At 40.4% G+C, this 27,779-nt stretch overlaps 1 protein-coding gene across 2 annotated transcripts in view; it reads left to right on the top strand.

The window, feature by feature from the left end:
- The first annotated feature begins 425 nt into the window (after positions 1-425).
- The window catches only part of DENND2C (DENN domain containing 2C), a 47,656-nt gene continuing 20,302 nt past the window's right edge, over positions 426-27,779 (top strand). For both annotated transcript variants that reach the window (XM_063955430.1, XM_063955429.1), the window contains exons 1-7: positions 426-723; positions 19,687-20,790; positions 23,223-23,371; positions 23,630-23,742; positions 24,132-24,302; positions 26,630-26,726; positions 26,989-27,033. In XM_063955430.1, coding sequence (XP_063811500.1) covers positions 19,961-20,790; positions 23,223-23,371; positions 23,630-23,742; positions 24,132-24,302; positions 26,630-26,726; positions 26,989-27,033 — 1,405 coding nt within the window. In that variant the 5' untranslated portion in view covers positions 426-723; positions 19,687-19,960. The remainder of the gene's footprint in view (positions 724-19,686; positions 20,791-23,222; positions 23,372-23,629; positions 23,743-24,131; positions 24,303-26,629; positions 26,727-26,988; positions 27,034-27,779) is intronic.

The raw sequence follows: 27,779 nt of genomic DNA, 5'->3' as shown, positions 1-27,779 counted from the left end.
CCCGCCGGGCGCAATCTATCGTTCAGTGACACATCGTGCCGTGTGTACCCCTATTTAGCGAAATTAGCGAATCAGTTTGAAAGCAGGATCTAAAATAATTTGCCACTGAGAAATGATGAGCAAAGACTAGGAATGATTGAAGGGAACAACATTTCTGTGGCTACAGTATTGTAATGCTAAGTCATGGTTAGATTTATTGGACGTGTATTTTGGTATAAATGGGGAAGTCTATTATTGAGTACTATATTAGTACTCAATAACGCAACAAATGATGGGGACGACAGTTTCCAATAACATCACATGATGTATAATGACTTTACAGAGTATTACACTGGGTTTTTTTTATTTATGGGAGGAGAAAACAACAACTAAAGTCCAACTTCAAGTGTTAGTGCTTCCTCTCCCCACACAGCTGCTCATACACTGATATGTGAGTGAGTGTTCGTAGGTCTCCACCCAGCAGCAGCACATTACACAGACGTGCCCCTACACATCCACAGCGCGGCTCCTGCCGTGACTAATACACTGCCCTGACTGAGCTGTGCGCGGAGTGTGTGGGTCATATGACATTCCTCTGCTCCTCTTTTGTGTATCATCCATTCATCTCCCAGCAGTGCCTAAGCCATCACATTCACATCACTGAGAGGCTGCAGCGTGGATTATATCACACAGACGTGGATTTTATCCTGAATGTGGTCTGCAGTTCCTGCACAGCCGTCCCTGGTAAGTGGTGTTCCGGGCTTTCTCCTGATGGGGAGTCTGCAGAAGTTGGGGCAGCTGTAGTGTTAATGTGCCCGCAGCACAACAGGCAGAACAAGGGGGCCATTCAGCAGAAGCTCATTTCCAGTGTGTGTAGAGAGCAGTTGTCACTTGTTATCAGATTCTAAAATCAAACTGGAAAACTAAGATGATTTATAGCAATGCCGAGATTTGTAGTACCACAAATGGCTTATCACAGTTTATATACTTATTATTACTCATATATGCAGTGATTTGAGGTAGAGAAATTGAAAAATGTAACTTTCTGGGTCATGTTCATTGCTGCACTCATCAGTGGGGCACCTATAAAATATAAATGACATTGTAGTTCATGGTTCCACAGTGGATCAGTGGATGCTGGGAATGTGTATTCTCGCTGTGTATTTTCCCTTACCTTTTAAGAATGCTTTAATAAAGATTGTTGTTGTTGTTGTTGTTATTATATTACTACTGCTAGTACTATACAGTCACATATAGTATTAATGCATAAGGATTGCAGTACTGTAGCATCAATTAGGATTGCAGGAAAGTACATTAACAGTAATGTGATAATGTGTCTAGTACACGTGTTAATTTGACAGATGGTATAGCATTATTTTGTATTGGGGCAAATTGGTAATTAAGATGAAAGCTTCATTTGATTCAGTAAATTAGTAAAACTTTTTATATCATGAATTTAGTGAAAAGTTTTGTTTTATAGTAAATCCAGTGCCCAGGGTTATTAATGGCTGTTTAATGTTTGTAAAATGCTACCCAAGAATCTTTGTATTTGAAAATGTGATCAGCTAATAAATAGACAGTAGGAAAATCCTAAGTATTGCACAATGTTTACCCTGTGACATACACTATTTAGTTGCATCAAGCACTGACCTATATTACAACACTAGAACAGAGGGTAACACTGGTGGTCACTTGTTGCTACACAGTCCACACATGTGAGATCCAGAATGCACTAATCCAGTCATCCAGGCATCACAGTGAAAGTTGCACATTTACCACTTCATGCCCTGCAGCTGATGTCTTACACATACACATTAATGTGAGTCATCTATCAACTAAGTTTTCTTTTTTATGGGTCAGATTCTATCCGCTCATACTGCGCTGGTTCCGTTTACTAGTTTGGCAGGCCATACAATGGCTAACACTCATGTTATGTGCATTGTATGCAAGTAGCAGCAATCGCTTATTCTGTGGGTATTGTGACTGTAGTGTTTATGTAATTTGTATCCCATGTACTGCAATGGTTTGGACTGTATGTCTTTTGCATTCTTGTTTTACTTGTTTTGTTTGCATTGTTTACTTTTACACACTTTATAAGGTGCAGCGAAATCCTTGTAGCGCCGTATAAATAAAAGATGATGATTATGACGATGTGTTGAAGGAGTGTTGGAATAACAGTGTTTTTGGCAAAGATGATAATAGGCCACAAAGTAATCTTATACCCATTTCACATGGCAGCTTTGACCTGGATTACTGCCGGAATAAACCGGTTCGTGGCTCGGTGTGAAAATAGTCTGCAAAAAAAACTTTGGTCGAGTGACCCGGGAATCCAACCTGGTTAGCGATCTACTGTAGGTTGGACACTGGATGACTAGGATTACAGGGCAGTGTGTCATCTGACCCAGGTCCAGTTAACACCAATGATGTGCAGTAAGGGGAGGCAGAGGCTCACCATTCATACTCCAGTATACTCCAGAGTTTTGACTGTAAATTTTTTTTAGAATAATACAAAGAAGGTATTTATCACTCTTAACAAAGTATTTATTGCTAAACCTTGTATAATGCCCACATGTACCCTTGGGTTCATATATGTTTATGTAAATCTGTCTCTGACACTAGCCAGTGCCTCTCCAGCCATTGACCTCACCACGCGTCACTGGTTAACAATGTAAGGAGAGCCAGCTCACCGGTGCTTGGATATGATGTCATCTTCAAGCGCAAGCAGAAAAGCCCCCGGTAATAACCCGGCTCCAGCCTGCAGTGTGAATGGGTTTAAAGCCGCGTTGAAACCCGTGTTCAGTGGCTGGGCCTAGGGTTTTGGTCTGAAAGATGTTCCTTGATCCACCATGTGCAGTTCCAACTGCTCATGCAAAACATTTGCATGGGGCACAGATCAGTATTACTGTGCACCTGGTGGAAATAGAAGCACAATTTCACACGGCTAAATGCACAGCATGAGTGCGAAGATAGTTCTACATGTAAAATCCCCTAGATTTATATTTCACTATATAAAATAGACTATCGGTCACCATTTGGCTCGGAGTATGTGTGAGAAAACCTAGCCAGGATTATTTTTTTTAACAGTTACTTGTGAACAAATTGTAAAAGCCCTCTGCAGAGGATGATTTTGACCTGTAAACATCACAGCTGTTTAAAGTTAGTCTCACATCCAAGTGCAAGTAGCGTCACCAGCATTATCTCTTCATTTGTTACATTCATCTTGTTATCTTTTCTTCTAGCTCTTATTACATTACTGAAGCCTCTGGGGGTGTAGCAAGAAGTAAACATATTTTCAAAATAGTTTTGTTTTTTTCCATCACAATTTCTTAGAATTTTTTCAGAGAAAGCATGAGAGTTTTAAGGTTAGAAATAAAATGCTATTTCTGTCACAGTACTACAGTACCGAAGCGTATATGCTTTATGGTGTTATCGGTGTTAAGCTATTGGTATTTTTGTTGTGCAACTAACTCGTAAAGGTCACATGATCAACAATGGACAATGATAGGACCTGCTGCACCAGTAGTTTGGCCAGATGCAGGGTGCTGGCATGGTAGTCCTTTATTTTGGATCCTCCATCATTTTTGTAGGCTATAGCTTGTCTGGGTCCATCAATCGATGGATAACCTGGGTCCATCATCAATGTGTGAAAGTGGGTAAGTACTGAAAGCCCACTTCAATCCATGCTCAGTGTCCCGGTTCTGAGCCGGGTTAAAGCCAAGGTTTATGTGTGAAAGGGATATAGCACATTTTAGGGTCTATTTCTTAATCTGTGATACTGATGAGTTACATGTGTGAATCCGTTAGGTGGCATGAGCATGTGTAGTGGAAATGAAAGTCCAGATATGGGTTGTTCTTTTAACGAAAAATACCAAAACAAACAAAAAATAGTACAGAAATATTTAGAATGCTTTTTAATTAGTTTTATTAGTTTTAACCATCCTCGGATGTAGCTGTCATACTTAAATACAGTAGGCAGCCCAGTGTGTTTCATATCCTGTGACAACAGTTGTTTTTCCGGCAGTGAGCCTTTCATGTACTGAATGAAGTGAGTAAAAGCTATTATTAAGGAACCCTCCGATTTCATGGATAATAGGACATTTCTCACCCTTATGGGGAATTTAGTTCTCGCCAATGGGTGTGATTTGCTGTTCTGCAACACCTGATTGCATCATCCATATTGGAGGTTTTTGGTCGAACCCCATAGTAAAACCTGTGATGTGTGGGCTACTGGACCTTGGTGGTGGTATGTGCACAGCCAGGTATTCTGCCCATGCCTGGTGGTACATCACTAGCAATTGGATTCCCCCTTTAAAAGTGTGGTCTCTGAGCAGATAAATAAATTGCAGTGACAAACAAGTGTTGAAGTCACTGGCCTGTGTGTGTGAGGTGGTCTGCTGAACAAATGGGAAGCTCTATGTGATTAGCAGCCTCACAAGTATGGCAATTCTGTCTATATAGGGTGCCAACACAGCTGTTGGTACCCAGACCAGGTGTCATGTTGCCTTTATCTGCAGCCATGTTTCTGTACACCACAACAACCTACTTACTAGTTTACGCATGAATCATCCTCATATATGCTGTATATCCATGCATCTAAATGTGCACTACCATTCTGCCCACTGATTATCCATCTGCTACCTCCAATAATTATCATTAGTATTTGTACGTGCACCCAGTCCATGTTGGGTGGAAAATATCTCTCTGAAACATGCTCCCGTCACCATGTACGCGCTATTGGATTTGGCTTACACGCCCATGGCACTCCCACTAGACCAGCCCTGGCCAATCCGTGGCTAACCAACTGTTGTGAAACTACACATCCCAGCATGCCCTGCCGCTGTCTCAGTATTCCCTAAAAGCAAAACTGTGCAGGGCTTGCTGGGACTTGTGGCTCTCCAGCTATTGTGAAATTACAGTACAAGTTGCCCAGACCTGCACTAATGGAACATCCGAATTCGCCATCCATCAAATGTCTGATCAATCTGTCTCGTTTGTGTGCGTATGACTGATCCAGCGCATGAACATTATACTGAAATAGGCAAAATCGTCTGCAAACCCACTTCCGACTTGGAATAAGAACCTACATGTTCTCTTTTTAATTCAGTTTTCTTGGACTTGTGCTACAAAATTGGTCTTGCAGTTATACTAGCTATGTATTTACCACAAAGCATTGAGGGTTTTTAGTGTTATATGAGAAGATAGCTTGAAACGGCTGCCTCTGGCAATATAAACAGCTAGTTGTTAAGAAAAGGAAAAAAAACATGCCCTTGAGGCCTAATCTACATTGGGGGAGGAATTTTGTCCCTGTCTGTCAGCCTTTGTTACATGAACATTTATTTACAAAGTTCTATTCATAACATAACAGTACTTGAATCTCCTGTGCTTCAGTTAACAATGGCATATTAGTACATAGGAGTTTGTGCCTTTGTTTATTTTTTGGCTTTGAGTTTTCTGTTCATCAGGATTATTTTAGCAAGAGACTTGATCAAATTTAATTTGTGCTTCTTCTTGCTACATAAAGATACATTGTTGGCAAAACTGGTGTTTATAAAATAATTTTAATTAAAAAAGTGTGAATGAAATCATTGGGTAAACTGATTCTGGTAAGAATACACTGCTATTCTTAAATTAATGACCTGTTCATGCTTGTTTACTGTGTGATTATTCAGCCAGATCACACGTTTAGCCACAAAGATGGTGGTTCAAGCGTCATAATGAACAACTATTATTTATTTATTAACAGTTTCTTCTATAGCGCAGCAAATTCCGTTTCACTTTACAATTGGACACAATGATAAAACAAAACTGGGTAATAACAAACGGTCATAGAGGTAGGAAGGCCCTGCTCGCAAGCTTACAATCTATAGAAAAAAACTAGATTGTATAACTGCCATCCATTTCTGTATTTCTGTGTGTACAATTACCCCTCACATGCCGCAGTTGGAGTTATCATTCTATTATACGTTTTTAACTATTATACAATCCTATCCAGGGTACACATAATCCCCAGTACAATGGTTAAACATTTATCCAACATAATTATCTCAAATCAAATTTATATTTATAAAATAAACATTTTAAAAGCTGGTTCTTTCGTCCACACGGTGATTCAGATTCTTTTCTTTTACAATTCTGAATTATTAGGCTTTAATCATCACACACATTTGTGTGTGTTTTATTACAGTAGGTGGGTGTTTAGTATTTAGCGTTGTATAAAGTTAAATAGACACTTGTCATCACCAGACTGACGGCTGGAGGCAGGTAAGGTTCACAAAGGGATGTTGGTGTGACGGGTGTGGTATTGAAAGTCGACAGTAACTAGGTCGACAATGTCTAGGTCGACCACTATTGGTCGACAGTAACTAGGTCGACAGGGTGTCTAGGTCGACAGGTCAAAAGGTCGACATGAGTTTTTCATGTTATTTTGGTGTCGTTTTCTTCGTAGAGTGACAGAGAACCCCAATTAGTGCACCGCGTCCCCTCGCTTGGCTCGCTTCGCTCGCCATGCTTCGGGCATGGTGCCTTCGCTCCGCTACCGCTTCGCTCGGCACAAATTACCGTTCCAATCGTAGTCCACGTGGATCGTTAAGTATGAAAAGGTTCAAAAAAAGAAAAAAATAGTGAAAAACTCATGTCGACCTTTTGACCTGTCGACCTAGAACATGTCGACCTAAAGACCCTGTCGACCTAGACACCCTGTCGACCTAGTTACTGTCGACCAATAGTGGTCGACCTAGACATTGTCGACCTAGTTACTGTCGACTTTCAGTCCGGATCCCGGTGTGACGTAGAGCACAATGTGCCATTGATTGGCTGCCAGGCCCTTGACTTGAATGTCATTTGTTATGTAAAATAAAACTGACATATAAATTCCTCTTGTTCCTGATGGCTCCTCAGATCATTTGCTGTTCTGTGTTTTAGCTTTTAACTTAATCCCAAATTGTTAGATGACCCGTCGAACCAAACTGCCACCTGCCTGGAGCAGATATCCCATGAGTCACTGCATTTCTGTCATTAGGGATGTCATTCAAGGGACACAGAGGAGGCATGTAACACATGGGTTACCCCGGACACTAAATGTTGGGATAAGAGTGAAAACTTATGCCAACGCATTCCTCTTTTATTTTATTAACTTTTATAGCCAACTTATATAGAACTTACTAAACAAGAGAGCTGCATAGGGGGAGTTTATTATTTTACCAGTCAGCTTATGCCAGTATATTGGTTTATTATTTTTTTTAATGAAAATTCTGTAAATTGAATAACGATCATGAACATGCCAAGTGGATGCCATAATCCATTCAACACTATAAGTAGTACCATGACCAGAGACACAGCGTATGCTCCCCTCCTGGCTAACGAGACAGTCACAAAGGCTATACGTAATTACATAGCAGACAGGAAGACCTGTGACTAGTGATAACATTTTGCAATAAAGTACAGTCTTTGTTGTTGTTCCAAAAAAGATAATTTTTTCCCCCTAATAAAAAGCTCAGAATCATTAGTTTTATGTGCAAATAATATATTCGTATCTTTAAATAAAAAATAAATAAATTGCAAACTCTTATATGGTCTTATTCTGAGATGCCAGCAATGGCGATGTTCACATTTGAGAGATTATTTGCTACTGCACATGCACGGAAAATCCAGAAAACCTGGACGGCACCTGCGTTACCCTAAGGGGTCTATTTACTAAGCTTTGGATGGAGATAAAATGGACGGAGATAAAGTACCAGCCAATCAGCATCTAAATGTCGTTTTTCAAACACAGCCTGTGACATGGCAGTTAGGAGCTGATTGGCTGATACTTTATCTCCCTCCACTTTATCTCTCTCCAAGGCTTAGTAAATAGACTCCTGAGTGTAATCACAAAGGTGCTGTGATCGATTCAGACAGTATCAGAAAGGTGTCGGAAAAGGCATGGGCGTTCCTGGGCCGTTTGTTTGCCAGCCCTGATCACAAGATCATCATTGAGGATATGTGAATTTGTATGTTTAATGTATTGTAGTGTCTGGTAGTATTTTAATGCTTCCTTAAAGGCTACAATACACAGCAAAGAGGAGGAGCAAACACTATAAGAGAATTGTATATAGGTTCTGTGAGAGCATGTCTGCTCAGTGGTCTGTAAATGTTATAAAACATTTGCTTTATGTAAAGGCCCATACACACTGGGCGATTTTGAGCTGAAAGCAGATCACTTTTGGTGTTTTGAGCTGCTTTCAGCTCAAAGCCGCCCAATGTGTATGCCCAAACGATGAGCGGTGAGTGCTGATGCGCGCTCCCGCTTCATCGCTGGCGACCGCCGTTCATCTACTGGTATTACCAGTAGATGATCGGCGGGGTGAGCGTCTTTCCATATCGTCCTGCTATGGAAAGCTGCTCACCCCCGCTGTCATCGCTGGGCAGGGGGGAAAAGTGATCAGTGTGTATGCACGAAGCGCTTTTCATCCCAGCGATGTCAGCGATCATCGCTGTGCATACACGCTGGCAAAAACGCCCAGTGTGTATGCACCTTTAGAGCAAGCTGCAGCTTCTAAATTTTTCCTTGGAAACATTTGGGTTTTATGATGTGCAAATGACACGTGTGAAACCTGTTTAGTTCTATTATATGTGCACTGGAGCATTTTAGGTGAGGTCTGGCCTATAATTATGGGTGGATGTGAGCCTGATAGGTGGGCCGTACATCACATACTTCCACGTCAGCCAGACGTGACCGACATAGGAGTGATAAACCATTGATGAGTCATTCATCAAGACAAAACACGTGTATTGGAATACTTGTTATCATGATTAACAAACTGAGGCCCTCATTCAGTATCAGTAGCAGATTCTGAAATTTAGAGAAGCGCCACCCAGCGCTGCGACCGTATTTAAAAATGTGAACGACACACAGCTTACCGGTAACCCCTCTGTATGTACAGCATGGCTGCGTATGCAGGTGCACCGCCGCCGGTATCAATCGCATCCTTCCGAGATGCAATCGCTGTGTGGATGGTTGCTCACACTGAAAATTGCCCGTTTGCGATTTTTGCCGGTCTGCGTCTCTTACTGAAAGAGGGTCTGAATGTCTCTTTATAGAATGCTGACAATGCACTGTCATTTCTGCTGTAAATGATTTCTTTATTATACTGTTGAATGAAACTAAGTATTGCCAGTATAACGAGTGCAATGCATGTCTGATTTATGGCAACACACCAGTGCTCCTTTCTCAGCATTGTATGTAGTTCAGTATTTGCACTGACACACAGCAAGCAATCAGACACTCTAATTGTCTGCCTTGTACTAGAAAGAAAAACAGCTTATTGCTTGGAGTGTAGTGCAAATGATGGACCAAAATGCCTGGTTGCCTTCTCTTATGACTGAGACCTCCCACAAGCCTGCTCATGAGCCTGCAATGGTGGGTGGGTAGGTTTTGTACTGACACAGTGTATCAAGCCCTACCCACATCTATGAATACAAAAGGGGAGATGTATCAAGCCTCAGAGAGAGAAATGAAGAAGTTGCCCAAAGCGTCTCTCTGTCATTTGTCTAGCACAGTCTATGAAATGACAGTAGCTGATGGATTGCTGTGGGCAGCTTCTCCACTTTTATCTCTCTACGAGGCTTGATACATCTCTTCCTGAGGGGGGGAGTTATCAAAGCTTGCAGAGAGATAAAGTGGAAAGTACCAACCAATCAATCAGCTCCTGGAGGTTTGCCACATTCCCCATATGGCTCAAGCTTCGGAAAGCGAACTTAACCAGCATCACCTATAGATGGCATTGCCCATAGAAGCCTATGGGCTTCTCACCACCATAGTTCCTGAGAGGCTTGCACACGCACAGGCTGATGGCTGCACATGCTCAGTAGGACTCCCAGAAGTCTTCACTACACAAAGGACTGCTGTTATGGGAAGCATGCTATTATTCATGCATACAGTTAATAAACAGTGCTATTCATGCGATAAGTGGTAGGATGTATTGCATGCAATATCCTATGCATGATACATCCCTCCCTCAGTGAGTAAGTGCTCCTAAGTGTCATTTTATAGACTCTGGGACTAATTCAGACTGGATGAAGAAGCCCTTGCTGGAGTGCGCACGCGCAGTGGCTGCATTGCGTGTGCACACCCCGGGAGTCCAGTGAGGTACTATTAGCATCTCAGGGCTGCGATCGCCTCTGCCTGATTGACAGGCAGAGGCGGTCGTGGGGCCGGAGGGGGCGTTGGCGGGGTGCAGTCCAGACAACGCAGGTGTGTCCGGACTGTTGCGGGGGTGGGCTGCCACAGCTGCATTTTGTCACATGCAGCCGCTGCAACCCGAACGCGGCGAGTAGCGGCCTGCCAGCGCGCAGGAGTTGAGCTGGCAGGGAACTACTCAGCGGGTGCAAAAGCATTGCTGCTGTGCAATGCTTTTGCACCCTTGGATGGGGTAGGGTCAGACATGCGGGGTGGACTAGCCCTGTGCTTGGCGTCCCCCCACGTGTCTGAGAAACTGATCGTAGATGTGCTAAATTTAGCACATCTACGATCCGATCTGAATTACCCCCTCTGTTCGATAAATCATAGCTAAAATTGGTTGCTATGGGCAACTTCTCCACTTTATCTATCACAATGGTTTGAGAACTCCCCCCAAAGTTTGTAGGTATGGCTACACACAGTGCAGACAAAGAATCTTTAGATTATGGCAAAATCATTTGTGCAATGAAATGTAATAGGTGACCTGTACAAATAATAAACTATATCGCACAGAGCACTTCCTCATAGACTTTCACTTCCAACTAAATGTTCTATTTTAAATTATAATAGTTCCTTATATCAGTATATTTTTTCTAAGGCACAAATTATATCTCATTGCAGCGCTCCCTATCCAGCATTTAACAGCTGAATGTAAGAGCTGGAAGACCAGTGACCCCTATTGTGAAATGCGTGCCTGTAATTTACACACAGTGGAGGCAGACATTTTGGTGGCTGAACCTATATCTCCATTCAGTTCATTAGGATCTAATGATATTACTGAGGCAAGGCACATGAGTTTACTGTATGTTTACACTAGAGAAAAGAGCCCTTATTGTGGTAACCAGACATTTGATTGCTAGTTATACCTCGCGAATCCAGCCATAGGTACTTAAATCACACTCCCCCCCACCCCCCACCCCCACCCCCATACGGTCAGCGGCTTTTTAAAAGCATTGCTTAGTTATATAAACTACTGTAAAGGAGCCATGCGGACTGCATTTTTCATGCTGTATGTCCCTTGACTTACATGGATCATGTGGTAAATCTACTGTTTTTCATTAGGGAACCTAATGAATAAATTGTGGTTTTCGTAAGATCTGCTGTCTGTGCATGTGGTGACCACCTAAAAGTAAACTTATATTACTTACCGCCGCTGTTTACCAACTTCAAAAGCCTCCTTAGTGCCATTGAGGCAAGCACTTTATTTAAGGTTTTGTGCAGATGGCTTAAATGTAAAGCTGTATTGGAGCCATGACTGCCACTTAAATCAAAAGAAAGAAGCTATGTGACTTCTATAAAATATAAGGAGGTCCTCGTCCACTATTGTACTCTTCTGGTTGCTCATTATAACTTGGACAAGCTGTATGTGCGAAGGACTGGCAACTTTTACAGTTATCAAGAGAAAATAACTGATGGGAAGTTGATAAAGTGGCTGAATTATGCAATAAAGGTTATATAGATTGCATCAGTGGAGAGGTTGACCTGGTCCTGCTAATTAGTTATTCCTTGCTAAAGGTATTATTAGACTAGAATAAGTGCTTGTCGCCCATTTGTATGTGCTACAATGCTCTTACAGGCTGTAGGGTTTCAGGTCAATGCAGAAGGAGATTGTTGGGTTGACCTTCATTACTGACCATTATATTACATCACTATTAGGACACTTCAGAAATGGTCCATAATGTATCTATTACACAGAGGTTTATGTTATTCCTTTTTATATGAACCAAAGTTGTTGTTCTTCCACCTCTGTCGTTTTTTCGCACAGTTTCAGCATGACCATACCTTATGACATTTAGATCCTACTCCGAGTCCCAACTACATCACACAACTTCACTACTATTAGGTCATGTTCCTAAACTATTAACTAATATCACATCCTAATCCTAATGACAGTAGCAGTCTGGCAGGAGATATTGGAATTAAAGGTAAAGTAAAGCAAATAAGGGATCTTTACTGAAAAATAATTTGTGCAATTGTACTTACACCCAGACATACAATTATTCCTTAATATTTCTACTTTCATTTGATAAGTGGGATCCGGTCTGAAGATCGACAGTGTCTAGGTCGACAATGTTTAGGTCGACCACTATAGGTCGACAGTCACTAGGTCGACATGGAAGGAAGGTCGATAGGGTTTCTAGGTCGACATGTGCTAGGTCGACAGGTCTAAAGGTCGACATGAGTTTTTAAAAATTTTTTTATTTTTTGGATTTTTTCATACTTAGCGATCCACGTGGACTACTATTGGAACGGTAAAGTGTGCCGAGCGAAGCGGTAGCGGAGCGAAGGCACCATGCCCGAAGCATGGCGAGCAAAGCGGTGCACTAATTTGGGATCCCGGTCACTTTACGAAGAAAACGACACCAAAAAAAAAAAATCCTCATGTCGACCTTTAGACATGTCGACCTAGCACATGTCAACCTAGAAACCCTGTCGACCTTCCATCCATGTCGACCTAGTGACTGTTGACCTATAGTGGTCGACCTAAACATTGTCGACCTAGATACTGTCGATAAAACGAACCACACCCTGATAAGTATATTTTTTTTGTTGCATTTTAAAGTCAGTTTAACAAACCTGGCACGCAGATATGTACAGTAACTACAGCTTTGGTGTTGGCAAGGGGTGTGACTGTAGTGGGTTCAGGGAGTGCCATTGCTATGGGGCCAGTAGGCTTAGGGGCCAATCATTGGAGCCCACCTCCTCTGCCCTCGGCTCACTTAAATATCATTGCTGACCAGCCTGGTAAGAACAGATGACACAGTACTGATAAAGTCACTAGAAAGTATATACGACAGTGTATTTTATATACTATATCGATGCCAGAGTTTATAGACTGTCCCTTTGTGCCAGCCCACAACTTTGCAGTGCATGGCATGTGACAGATTTGGTTCGCAGAACACAGTGGAAGAAGAAAGTAAGCAAGGTCTAGGAGTATATTAAGAAAAAGCTTGCAAATGTGGCATGATGTGAATTGTGGCATAATGTAAAAATAATCTGACTGGGGCACTACTATGTGTCATAAAGTGAACAACCGCTGAGGAGGGAGGTGGCCCTTTTGAAATGTTGCTATGGGCCCACAAATTTCTGGTTATGCCACTGGTTGTAACACTTATAACACAGCCATAGCCTATAGCATTGTTATAGGCTATGAGTGTTTCTAATTAAAATGTACCTGATCTTCTCTGTGGGGTATGCCATTTTTATTTGAACTACATGTCCCATGATCCCTGATAAAGGTTCAGTAACCCTATAGTTGTATGAAGATTGTCAGAGATGCATTTATTAACAGCCAGCAAGCACGGTATAGTAAAAACTATAAGTGCTACTAAAGTTAGATTATTTTGAACATGTTTATTATGTAACTACTCTCTATATAAGATTATAGGAGCTGCCATGGGCGTAACAATAGTGTGTGCAAGGGGTGCCATTGCTCTGGGGTCCAGAGGCTTAGGTGGGCCTGGACACAGGTTATAAAGTTGCATACAAATTTCCCTGATTTACTTGTTGAGCACTAGCCTGAATTGTGTGACATCACGTTTTCAGTGAGAGGAGTGTGTAGTGGATGTTATAATGGTAAGGGGACACTGTAATGTTGCACAGTATGAACTGGAGGACACTGCAATGTGTCAACGTTATCTGTTCCTTGTAATGTGGAGGACACTATATTGTTACATAATAAGAACTGGGCCCCTGTAATGTGGCGGACACTATAGTGTTACATAATAAGAACTGGTGCACTGTAATGTGGAGGACACTATAGTATTACATAATAAGAACTGGGCCCCTGTAATGTGGAGGACACTATAGTGTTACATAATAAGAACTGGGGCACTATAATGTGGAGGACACTATAGTGTTACATAATAAGAACTGGGGCACTGTAATGTGGAGGACACTATAGTGTTACATAATAAGAACTGGGGCACTGTAATGTGGAGGACACTATAGTGTTACATAATACGAACTGGGCCCCTGTAATGTGGAGGACACTATAGTGTTACATAATAAGAACTGGTGCACTGTAATGTAGAGGACACTATAGTGTTACATAATAAGAACTGGGGCACTATAATGTGGAGGACACTATAGTGTTACATAATAAGAACTGGGGCACTATAATGTGGAGGACACTATAGTGTTACATAATAAGAACTGGGGCACTGTAATGTAGAGGACACTATAGTGTTACATAATAAGAACTGGGGCACTATAATGTGGAGGGCACTATAGTGTTACATAATAAGAACTGGGGCACTGTTTTGTGGAGGACACTATAGTGTTACATAATAAGAACTGGTGCACTGTAATGTGGAGGACACTATAGTGTTACATAATAAGAACTGGCGCACTGTAATGTGGTATGAAATAGAGGCACTATAGTGTGGCATAATATGAACTGGAGCTCTGTAACGTGGAATAATTTGGCTGGAGGGCACTGTAAAGTGGCATAATATGAACTGGGGAACCATATTTCATAATGTGAATTGGGGATACTGTGTGGCATAATGTGTAGTGGCAACCCTACAATGTGAGGACATGTAAACTAGGGCACAACTCTGGTTTAGAAAATGAACAAGGACGGAGAGGTGTCTCTCAAGAAGTATTGGGACAGGGGCATCTTCAGTATGTTATTATGGAGCCGACAACGTTCTGGTTACGCCCCTGGGGCTGGTCTTTTATTAAGCTCAGGGAGAGTTTGTGACTGTCTGTAGCAATATAGTACATTATATATTATTTTTGAATAATGTGTATTAATGTTTTCTTTGTGCCCAAATCTCTTTGCCTCTTCTTTTATTGTTACTGCAAGTTTTCAGACCTTGATGTCTATTTTTTTTCTCACTGAGCCAGAGGGAGCACAAGAAAGGCAGTTGATAAGCATTTTTTTTTCATGTTTGGCTCTGCAAAGGTCTCAAATGTCTAGAAAAAGCTATAGAAGTGAAACTATGCAGAAAGCAACAGAAAAACAAGACCACGTTGAATGACACCTAAATAACTTGGTAATGGCAGATTTTTTTAGATAAATTTGTCTGTATCTACTGTACATTAGTGTGTGTTTATTTGTCTTCGTAATGGTTCCAGTTGCCTTGAGTTTTACTATACACCTGAAACCACTATCAAAATATAACCATTATGGGAACACTTAGGGAATAAATTAATAGATTAATTATATTAGGGTAAAATAATGTACGTTTATGGGATTTTATGCAGGGTTCCTATACGGATGGATTTAGCCTGACTATGCTGTCTGGATATGTACTATATGTGTATCTACCATAGATATGTTGTAATATAACTTTTACATTGCAAACTTGTCTTCTCATCATAGGGATTATTGATCCCTAATACTGCATGAGTAAAGCCTCTCCCAATGTCCATGTGCTTTACTTATCAAATGTGAAAAAAACAACCTTTTAATACCGTACAAATCCAAGTATTCCTTATTCCAGTTTACTGGCACACTTTTGCAATACAATGTACATCGGAGAGGAGTTTATGTGCAATTAGTGCTATTCTTTTGGAATAAACTAAGATTTATTTAGTCAGTATCTGTTTTGTCCATAGATAAATCATTTCAGCCATTTTTAAATCTTATTCTTTCTCCTGACTCATGATAATCTCTATACAGCTTCTGCCACACCTGTGTATTATTCCATGAAACTAACTGGAGGCTTTTAGATCATGTTAATGCTTGTAGTGGATTTATTGCTTTCTGTTGAAAATACTTTCAAAGCAATTCTTGTAATGCACATCGCACAACAGGAAACTGCTTTTCACTTTGCATCCTCACTGCTATGTGGAGATATCTTTTTCATAATAATAGGAAAATATTTAGTAGCAAGTATTATCTTCAAATGGACATTACAAACACATTATTATGTCAAAAGAATATTTTATAGTGTCCATAGAGATATGCTTCACTGGTAGGGTGAGATTTATCAAATCTTAAGGTACATACTCACTGGGCGTTTTTGCCCAGCGTATATACACAGTGATGATCGCTGACATCGCTGGGCTGAAAAGTGCTCAGTGTGTTTCCCCCTTGCCCAGCGATGTTAGCGGGGGTCAGCGGCTTTCCATAGCAGGACGCTATGGACAGCCACTCAACCCGCCGTTCATCTACTGGTAATACCAGTAGATGAACAGCAGCCGCCAGCGATGAAGCGGGAGTGCGCATGATCACTCATCGCTGGGGCATACACACTGGGTGGCTTTGAGCTGAAAGCAGCGCAACACACCAAAAGTGACTCCCAACATCTCTCTAGGAGGGACACAATGCTCTGCTCCTGGACTTCCCTCTTAATTTATGGTTGCCATCACCTGTGCTGAAACACCTTTCTTATCCATTAACCTGTTCAAAACAGGTGCCGGCAATCCTAAATTAAGAAGAAAGTCCAGAAGCAAAGCATTGTGTCCCTCCTGGAGAGGGTCATGTTGGGAGGTATGAGTTAGGAGTGGATTGGTTGGTACTTTGTCTCACTCCACTTTATATCTCTCCAAGCTTTGATCCCCTATAGTTTCAGTAGGAATGTCTCTAAAATGTTTCATATGCTGACTAACAAGAAAAATCCTACCCTGAGGAGTGATAACAAGGGTGTGACTAGCCTGTGTCATGCAATAAAACCTAGAGGCAGTGGGTACACTGATTCAGGTTCTGCCCTGTGAACATATCTTTTTAAGAATTTGGGGGGAGATGTATGAAGCTGTGAAAAGAGTGGAGAAGTTGCCCATGGCAACCAATCAGCTGCTACGTATAATTTTATAGAATGCACTTGATAAATGTTACCTCAAACCTGATTGCTTGCCATTGTCAACTTCTCTACTGGCTCACTTCTCCACTTTTTTCACTGTTTCATACATCTACCACAACATGTTATTTTCATAAATATCTAACTTTTTTTCTATAATCATGTTACCGGTATTGGCACTGTTATTGCAGTATGCAGACTATTGTAAGTATGGCAGTCCCAACACTCATGAAAATAAATAGATATAAACTTATTTAATCTAAGGCAGCCAGCATAGCACAGGGCTACAATTTACAACAACACACTGCACGGATGGAAGTATTTTTAAATGGATACTAACTCTGTTACTTATATGTAATAAAGCAAGTATTTTCACAAAATGTTTTTGTTTTTTATAGTGCCAGCAGAAATGTTTATTCTCTGAAGCTGTTTATGGACTGATTTCAATGATGAGGGCTATTTCATTCTCTGTCATTCGGATATTTACAACAGACTAACAAATTCTCCTGCAGTAGGGACATTTTCCTGCTTTCAAAAGCTTCTCAGGAAAACAAAAAAAGGCTGAGCCAACATGTTCAGCCCCCCCCCCCTCTCTCTCTCTCTCTCTCTCTCTCTCTCTCTCTCTCTCTCTCTCTCTCTCTCTGCCAGGAAAGCAGTTTATATTGAGACTATTTTAGAGTGCGGGCACCACTAACTTTGCAGGAAGCTGAGGGTTGGTGAGGAACATATAATGGTCATATGTAAACCTTTCTTCCTGTCTCCTACATTCCCAGTGGTAACAAACCCTGTTATTACTTGTAGACATTTGGTTAGCTGTCTATATAGTTGCATATTCAAAATGATTACTATTTGCTGGCATCTGCTAGATTTGAGTTCACTGAAATGAGGCTATATGAAACATCATGATAATATTTGTAGCAACTGGTCTGTGTTTTATAAATAACGGCTAATAATTATAAAAGTGTGACCAGCACTTTTTTGGGACTGAGAAGAGGTTAGATTACTCAGAATCTGCACAGCTGTTGTCAATAGGTAATTGAATGCTGCCATATTTATAGCAAAGTTTGCTGCCTGTCACTGGCTTAAATGGACAGCATGCTATAGCCTTCTAGACTGTAAGCTTGCATGGGCAGTGCCCTATGAATCTTGCATCTTATGGTACACGTGCACCGATGCAGGCTAACGGCTGATACTGACTACATTGTGCCCGGAGGCATGTAGTCCGTATCGGTCCTGCCTGCACACACTATATTCTCTTGCGCAGTCTTGCGGGAACGGAATCGCATCAACATGGCAAGTGCCTGCACATGGTGCGTTGTGTACTGTTTCCATGTGATATGTCCATTTTGCACAGAAAATCGCACTGTGTGTATGCAGCTTTACGTCTCTCTCCTACCTCTACCCAGTTTCTCACATCCGTTGGCCATCTCCAACAGTATGATCGTTACATGACTTGTATGATGTCACTTCCTCTGTGTGATTATGGGGTCTATTCATAAAGCAAAGAGTGGAGAAGTGAGTAAGAAGAGAAGTAAACCAATCAGCTGCCCTGTATAATTTTTATAGTATGCAAATTATAAATGTTACTTCAATGCTGATTGGTTGGCAACTTCTCCACTGGCTCACTTCTCCACACTTTTCACTGCTTCATGAATAGACCCCTATATCTGCTCTGAGAATTTACACACGTTCTGTCTGAAAACTTAACTGTTCTCGCATGATTTGTATGTTCATGTATTTTATGTTTTATTTGTTTTATATAATTGTTGCCTTGCCTGTTTGACGCTCCAGAAGTTGTGGCACCTTTATAAATAAACTTTAATGATAGCAGAGATTTATTTTTTCCTTGTTTTAAAAACTAATCAGACAGAGAATTTACTTTATAGTGAATTATGTATAGCACAATATCTGTAGGGCTCTATATTACAGCTCCCCATAAATAAAGCAGAGATGATAATTTTACATGATTCATGGGTTTTACTATTTTATTCTGCATTTACTGCTATTCCTGTACTTCCAAATAGTTTGTTAGGTCTATATTGTTCCTATTGTTCCCTTTTTCTGTTTCACAAAAGGCTTTTGTGGCATCTTCCAGTCTCCATAGGCCTTTGGTGCTATGGCTACATTAATGCCCCTGACTTTTTGTTATCTTGTTGGTCTCCATCATCTCTTCATAATATTCATCATATTTCTCCATACCCACACCTGTTAGATCCGTTTCCCAACCCTCCTGTTTATTCATGGTCTGTATGATTAATTCAGTAGTTTCGACACTTGCTCCTATGACTCCTGAGATAAAACATTACAGGTGAAGTTTGTTTTTGCTTACATAAATATATGCTGTGTGTATCTATCTATCTATCTATCTATATATATATATATATATATATATATATATATATATATAATCTGTCTATCTGATGTGTGTGTGTGTGTGTGTGTGTGTGTGTGTGTGTGTGTGTGTGTGTATCTCTCCCTCTCTCTCTCTCTAGAGAGAGAGAGAGAGATAGACAAACTAATTAGCATTTTTTTCTTTTTAATACAGTAATCTTAAGCAGTTGTATTTTCATTAATCTGTGTGGTGTATGATTGCGTGATATTTTTCCTTTATTTCCTTTTGTCCTTCACAATCTGTTGAACTTGACGTCTTTTCCCTTGCTGTGAAACACTGCAGTTATTGTTGCTTCTGGTTGCGTCCCTTATCTATAGGACACTTTGTAACAAGATGCATTTGTCTTTCAGCTGAAACACTGAACAAGCGACCTCGATGTACAGAGTACTGCGTAGCTCTTACGTGTGAGCTCATAGCTCCATGAAACTGTACTCTTTGAACTATTCTACCACTACAGAATGAAGTCATGTTACAGAAGAAAATAGAGAACCGCTTTCAAGGCACAAAGTCACCAAATTATCAGTTTTGAAAGCCTTTTTGGTTACGCCATTAGAGTTCATGAGGTGGATGTAATTGAGGTCTCTCAGTAATGCAACCAACTATGAAGCTCATATAACTAGAGAGATGCCTGTTATGCATACCATGGGGAGCCCAGAATGCGGCTTGACCCGATCTGCTCAACAAACTCTCTCAAGAAGTCACTGCAAAAATATCAAGCAGAAAATCTCTCAGTGGGAAGTCAGGGCCAATATCGGCTCCTGTGGAGATCTACTGGATTTAAACCTCAGCAGAGGTTCCTGTGATCAAAATGAGCTTACAAAATCCATAGAAGATGGACTGGACAATAGGATGCGAGGTGTAAGTCGTGGTAAGAACGTGGGCCTGGATTTCAGGGAAAGGAGTAGAGACAACTTATTAGCTGGTGAAAATCACAGAGTGACACATAGTGAACTAGATGATTATGAGGAACATATAGACAATCTAAGGCATTATACCACAAAAGAAAGGACATTCTTAAATCCAGAAATAGACCTTCCGCCAGGGAACTTTTACACCTCTGCAGGAATGTTCAAGAAAAACAGCGCAATTTCACAGGAGGACTTAACAGAAATGGTTTTGGATTTTAAAAGAAAAAGGGGTAAAAGCATTTCAACAGAAAAGGAGCTCGATTATAGAGGGCTAACAGACCAAAACATTGGCATGAAAAGTTTGGAAAATATTTATTACGATACCGAACTATTCAGTGTTGTCCCATCTATAAACCCTGTCCCTAAGCCACGAAGAACATTTCGCTATGCTAACTGTAATCATCGTGAGGAGGCTATGGACAATTACCACAACCATAGGAGGAGAAAGTCAGTGGATGAGAGTGACACGGAATCTTCCGATCCGTCTATCCCAACACCTGAGCCAAAGAAACCTGGCAACAGGAAACTGAGACCTAGATCCAAAAGGTCAGTGATACTCTCTTTTTTAATCTTGATGTTGATAATCTGTATTCTTCTGGTATAGAGTTTAGAAGAAAGCTTTATCTGTACATAATTATATGTACAAAGTCACACTTTTTTTAATCAAACCCTTAATGCTAATTTACATCTTTGATTCTCAAATGTTGCCCTTATTTACAGGTAATGCAGAAGCACTTGCCTCTTTCGTATTACAATTGCTTTTAGTAATGTGTGATCTAGTATAATGGTTTTCTTGTGGTTTGGCTGGCCAGATACATCCTGGACCGAGTAGATGGTGTATGCCAGGCAGCTCGAATTGGTCTATGTGAAATTATGTACCTATTACAGACTGCTCTGCCGGCATTTGACATTGGATATACTAGTGATGGCAATAGGGGACACACATTCATGTCAGATGAGCCTCTAGGGTCTGCCCTAGCTAAACACAGAAAGCAGCATGCCTTTTGATCCCTAAACTGTGTCAAATGGAGTCTAAAGTATTATTACACACATTAAAAATGTAGGATTAAAAGGAGTTGTTTAAAAGTTACGCCGTTAATTTATCCTAAAAAAAGTTTGAACAACACCTCTTAATCCTGCTTGTAGTAAATAGGCACACACCTTTATACCTGAATGTGGGATGCCAATCCCACTGTGGCTAATGCTGCTGGAGCACTAAGCCAGTCTAGTCCTCTAATATAATATTGCTGAGGACTGTTTTTAGCTGGAGCCTCAATGCTGTGAGAGTGAGGTCACTTGGGGAGTGCCGCTGGGTTTTGCTTCATAGGTGGTGAACAGTTGATTAAATTAATTCTCAAAATGTGGAAAAAAGACAAATAATCATTTTAAGGATACATGCAACTATTGATGGGTCATTTCTATAAATAATAAAGGGTACACCGTTCTATTCTTGTAACAAATACTGGCATAAATGGCACATTCACCCGGCGATTAAGAAACATTTATAGTTATGTTCAGTTAAATACTTACCTTTTATATAATGTTGTGGCATAAAAACCTAATTTTAGTGTTCATTCTATCACCCTGCACCTTTCAAAACCCGTGCAGTTCATCTTTCTTAGCCTGGGGTGTCACTCTGGTTTGGTGCTTTTAGCACACCCTAGTATGTATCTCAGCACTGAGATGCAGACCAGACTGTGCTAGAAGCACCACAACAGAGAGCATCACTCCAGACAGGAAAGAGTAACTGCAAACTTCATTTGTTCTGTGAACATTGAGCTTGAACATAAAGAGCTGGATGTAATAGCGCCCGAGTTTGGTGGCCGTACAGGATGCCGGTCGAACTCTGACTTTTTTTTAAAGGGGCAATCATGTACAAGTCTAAATGAAGCCTGGTGCATGAATTCGCCTTTAAAAAAACGTCCACGTTCGGCCGGCATCCCTACTCCTTATGCTATCTATAACTAAGCATCATTTATATAGTTACTGTCACTTTTGTATTAAATATTATAATGTAATAACAGGTTGTGGGTTCTCATTCTGTGTTATCGCAGTAGCCTACTAGCATTATAAAATAGATTTACTAATATATAAATGTGCAATTCATTTACAAGACAGACCATGGGGTAGATTTACTAAAGCTTCTAAAGAAGAAAAGTGTTGGTGTTGCCCATAGCAACCAGTCAGATTCTAGCTTTCTCTACTGCATAGGTTCTCAAACTCAGTCCTCAGGACCCCACACAGTGCATGTTTTGCAGGTTACCCAGCAGGTGCACAGGTGTATTAATTACTCAATGACACATTTTAAAAGGTCCGCAGGTGGAACTAATTATTTCACTTGTGATTCTGTGAGACCTGAAAAACATGCACTGTGTGGGGTCCTGAGGACCGAGTTTGAGAACCTGTGCTCTACTGCATCCTAGAAAATGATAGACATGATCTTTTCATTTTTAGAAGCTTTAGGGGGAATTCAAGTAGGTGAAAACGGGAGGTAGCCTCTGCCTTTAACATCCGAGGCTATTCAATTAGAATCCTGACTTCTCCTTGTAGCCTAGTTAACAGCCTTTTAATTTAATTTGTTAACGTGTTAACTCAGAATCCATAAAAAGATAACGGATTCATGCATTAATCCAGTCATGGCACCTGTTAACCCTCAAGTTATCTGGGATTTTTGGTCAACCCGCTGAGGGGTCAGTTGGATAGCCCCGGGGGATCAATTGCTAATTGAATTCCCCCCTATGTATGTCTACCCACAGGAGTGTAAATAACTCCTAATAATTAGATTTAAAAGAACATCAAAATTGTATATACTTAAGTCTTTATTTTACGTTTTCTTACATGTATAGGTCTGAGAAGTATTTTAACTTTAAAATGGTAAAAAGTGTACCTTTGTGTAAGCCGACCTATTATCTTTCCTGTCCACCTAACATGATACACATGGAATGCTGTGATTGATCTGTTGGCATCTTTGTCTCTAGGAAATCCTTTGAATTTGAAGATCTTCAAACATTCAGACGCTTCATACAACAAACAAACCACCCTGAGATCTCTGAAGAACCCAGTGAGCCTTCACGGTCCGCTCTATATCACACGGTGTCTGAAGACAACATCTACGAGGATATCATGTGTATGTCTTTCATTACACTCCTCTTTCTAGCTCTGTACCCCTCTACAGATGCGGACCCTGTATGCATATTTGACTGTGTTCACAGTGTATAACAATAATGGGTGATGTTTAGCTTTCTGTGGTTTTAGGAGTAATATTTCTGATTATACCTAGCCATCTTCTGAGCAGTTAGGGTTGTGTGTGTTAAAGTAATATAAACTCTGGTTGTTATGTGAACAGATAATTGAAATCTCTTATTAATGCTTTTCTTTATTTCAGATCCTCAGAAAGAGAATCCTTATGAAGATATCAAAATATCTCCTTTACCCGTGTGGAGGGTCCCATCCACATGGAAGATCCCACCTCCACGTTGTACAATCAAAGCACCCAAGGTTGGTTATCATCACATTTTAGTTTTACAGTATCTGGCTGGGACTAATGTTTGCGTTTATATCCCAGAGCCTTCTCTCATCATTGCTGTTGTATTAAGCTGATAATATTCTACAGAGAACTATGTAAAGTTTCTGACGCAAGTAATCTAATACACTCCTCAGCCACACAGCATATACTGTACATAAAATAAAACACATTCATATTTACTTTAAAGCATTAGGAATGAGCAACAGATGTAATATTTTTTTTCTTTTTTTGTCTCAGTCAAATTGTTTGGAAAAGCTCAAAAAGAACTAAAAAAAAAATGTGCAAAGTACCTCTGAGCACTACACTTCCTGTCTGCTCATTATTGATATAATAGCATAAATAATTAAATCTATTTTTTCAGATTCCTTCAAAACCAAACTTTTTGAAAAGACAGACATTGGAGCTGAAAAGCACCAAATTGTACATTCACAAGAAGACTACCAAGGACTCCACATTACCAGTGACACTGATGGAATGGAAAGTGTTCAGGAATGGAGGAGAAACTGCTAAGAAGAGAAAGAAGTTCCCCAGGGTATGTTAGTTTTCCAGTTATCCAGCAGGTCCACTTGAGCAAACACAAATATAGATTTTCCAGCATTTAACAAACTGGCTTAAGCTATGCCCTATATTGTACTCGGGCACACTTGTGCATCTCTACAAAGGGGTGTTTAATTCTCTGCAATGATAGGCTGTGCATATCATGGTAGAATATGGTATTTCACCATTGCCAATTGTGCTCCTCAATGTGGTACAAGGGAAAATTGGCGGTGTTGGTGGTTTTAGGCACTTTGCCAACTATTTAGAAACCCTATTAGTTACAAATGATAAAAGTCATGTCAAAATACACCACATTCTAGGGTCATTTACTGTAGGATGAAATAGGGGACATGGTTGTGTTTGATATCAGCATGTCATGCCAAAAGGGTGAAAAGTGGGAGGCACTGTTACAGTGATGCCATCATGACTGCATGAGACTAAACCAGTAAGTGGGCATGTCCGTGTGTGATGTCCCTTGGGTTTTGCCAGAATGGGCCAGTTAAGGGTAATGGTGCCTGATCAGGTACCTGACATGAAAAATGTGATTTTGCACACAGTAGCTCTACTGTTATGTTGTAGACACTTAGGGGAACATTTACTAAGCAGTGATAAGAACTGAGAAGTGAGCCAGTGGAGAAATTTCCCCATCAACCAATCAGCAGCTCTGTATCATTTTATAGTATGCAAATTATAGATGTTACTTCAGTGCTGATTGGTTGCCATGAGCAACTTCTCCACTGGCTCACTTCTCCGCTCTTATCACTGCTTAGTAAATGTACCTCTTAGTCATGAGAGATCTGAAAAGCATCCATCCCCCCAAAATGGACAATTTTGAAGATAAGTGGTCAAAGTAATTTTAGGACTGCAGGGTTTGTGGAGGTATGCTTATTATAAGTTAATTCAAAACAAAATATATTTGACAATCTTAATTATGGCTTGTACTCCTTTTTTTTTTTTTTTTAGTGTACAGTATGTAATTTAAGTATAGGCCCAAATGTATTAAGCCTTAAAAAGTAGAGACTGATACAAAATGATAAAGTATCAACCAAACAGCTCCTAACTGTCATCTTTCAACCACAGCCTGTCACATGGCAGTTAGGAAGCTGCTTGGCTGGTCATATATCACTCTTTATCAGTCTCCTCTTTATCACTTTTTAAGGCTTAATACATTTGGGCCTAGGTTCTTTGTGGGCCTGACAGGGGTGGACACAGTGCCGATGTTCATTTACAGTACTTCAGTGGTGTTTTTTTTGCAACTGCATGAAAATCCCTCAAAACTGATATGGCGCATGTCAGATGTAGAAACTGTATGGCTGGTGCGACTGATGGAGTCTAACGCACAAATTGGTACTACAGCATGTACGGATGTGACAGTGGGCATCTCAGCCGTTGCACATTCAAGTGCTGGTAGGGTATGGGTTGTTGGGTCGACACAACTTAGGTCAACAGTCATTAGGTCGGGCAATAGGTCGACATAGTCATTAGGTCGACAGGTCAAAAGGTCGACATGGGTTTTGGGGCTTTTTTGGGTGTAGTTTTCTTTGTAAAGTCTCGGGGGACCCCAATTAGTGCACCGTGTCCCCTAGTGGCTTCGGACAAGGTGCCTCGCTCTGCTACCGCTGCGCTCGGCACAGGTTACCGTTCCCAATTGTAGTCCACGTGGATCGTAAAGTATGAAAAAGTCCACAAATTGAAAAAAAAAAATGTGAAAAACTCATGTCGACCTTTTGATCTGGCGACCTAATGACCATGTCGACCTAATGCATGTCGACCTTCAGTGGTCGACCTAATGACTGTCGACTTAAGTTGTGTTGACCTAACTACTGTATCCCTGCCTGTATGTACACAAGAGAGGACTATATAGCAGCCTGTGCATAAAGTTGCAGATGGATGACCATCAATAAACGCTGCTGTAGGTCTGCATCCATCTCTGATCAGGCCCTGTGCCCGTACCTACAAACCATCACACATTAGTTGTGCTCTTCCTTTGGGATCACCCTGTTTAAAATGGTAGACATGCTCATCCTGTGTTTATAGTTGTTCCAGATGAAATAAACAGAAAGCCCTTACGCAGGATATGATTGTGTCTAACAAGGAAATGCACACAATGATAGTTCCTGCCTCGTTTCCACGGCAAACTGACCTTCTTTGTTGCAGTATCTGTGGCTTTTTAGCTACGCTTTATGTAGGATGAGGTCGCAGTTTTTTCTCTATGCATTTCTTATGCCTGTTTTATCAAGTGTTTCTGGTTGATTGGGATATGTTGACAAATTTATTATTTCACATATGCCCTCTTAAATCATGGCTGCTGTATTATTTCAGCTGGTGGTGAAAATTCAGGATATATTTGATGCTAAACGCGGAAAGAAGAAGGTTAAGATCCAGAACTTTGCTGGTCAGGATACCACTTCATCAAAAGGTATGTCTTTCTTTGTGTGGACAAGTACTAGAGTAGAACATTGCAATATGGTTTTGTCAAGCATCATTCCTATAATAGAATAGTGCATGTTTTAAGGATATGCCTGTTCCAGTATCTATAGGTATCATTCCCAAGGAACTTGCTTCATTAAATATTGCTTTGGATGCATTTACCTCAGCAGCAGCATACTGTATACTATTAGTAGTTAAGTAGTTTTTGTTTTTTTAGTATGATGATATTTCTAATTCATTTTATTGTTTAGGAGAAGCAAGTGAATCTGAAAGTGAGGCAGAGGATCGCCAGAAAAGTAAGCTAACTAATATTACTGTGGTTCTAATGCAACATATTGTGAATATCTTTTAACTTGGAGTGTTTTTTTTTTTTTGTTTGTTTTTTCAATGTAATGTAATCTGTGTGTTATTTGTGCATTGGCACTCTAACAGTCAACCTGTCCTGCCTCCTCCAATGTGCTTTAATCAAAATGAGAATTATTATTATTATTATTATTATTATTATTGTTTATGTCTATTGTCTGCGTTCATGTGCTTTTCTCCTGATTATACTACAGGTTGAGTATCCCATATCCAAATATTCCGAAATACGGAATATTCCGAAATACGGACTTTTTTGAGTGAGCGTGAAATAGTGAAACCTTTGTTTTCTGATGGCTCAATGTACACAAAATTTGTTTAATACACAAAGTTATTAATAATATTGTATTAAATGACCTTCAGGCTGTGTGTATAAGGTCTATATGAAACATAAATGATTTGTGTGAATGTACACACACTTTGTTTAATGCACAAAGTTATAAAAAATATTGGCTAAAATTACCTTCAGGCTGTGTGTATAAGGTGTATATGTAACATAAATGCATTCTGTGCTTAAACTTAGGTCCCATCACCATGATATCTCATTATGGTATGCAATTATTCCAAAATACGGAAAAATCCGATATCCAAAATACCTCTGGTCCCAAGCATTTTGGATAAGGGATACTCAACCTGTATTAACATTGTTGTTTGCATTACTACATATTACATTTTATGATTT

This window comes from Pseudophryne corroboree, chromosome 2 (genome assembly GCF_028390025.1).
Source record: "Pseudophryne corroboree isolate aPseCor3 chromosome 2, aPseCor3.hap2, whole genome shotgun sequence".
NCBI classification, from domain to species: Eukaryota; Metazoa; Chordata; class Amphibia; order Anura; family Myobatrachidae; genus Pseudophryne; species Pseudophryne corroboree.
This window is presented reverse-complemented; position numbering and strand designations above follow the sequence as displayed.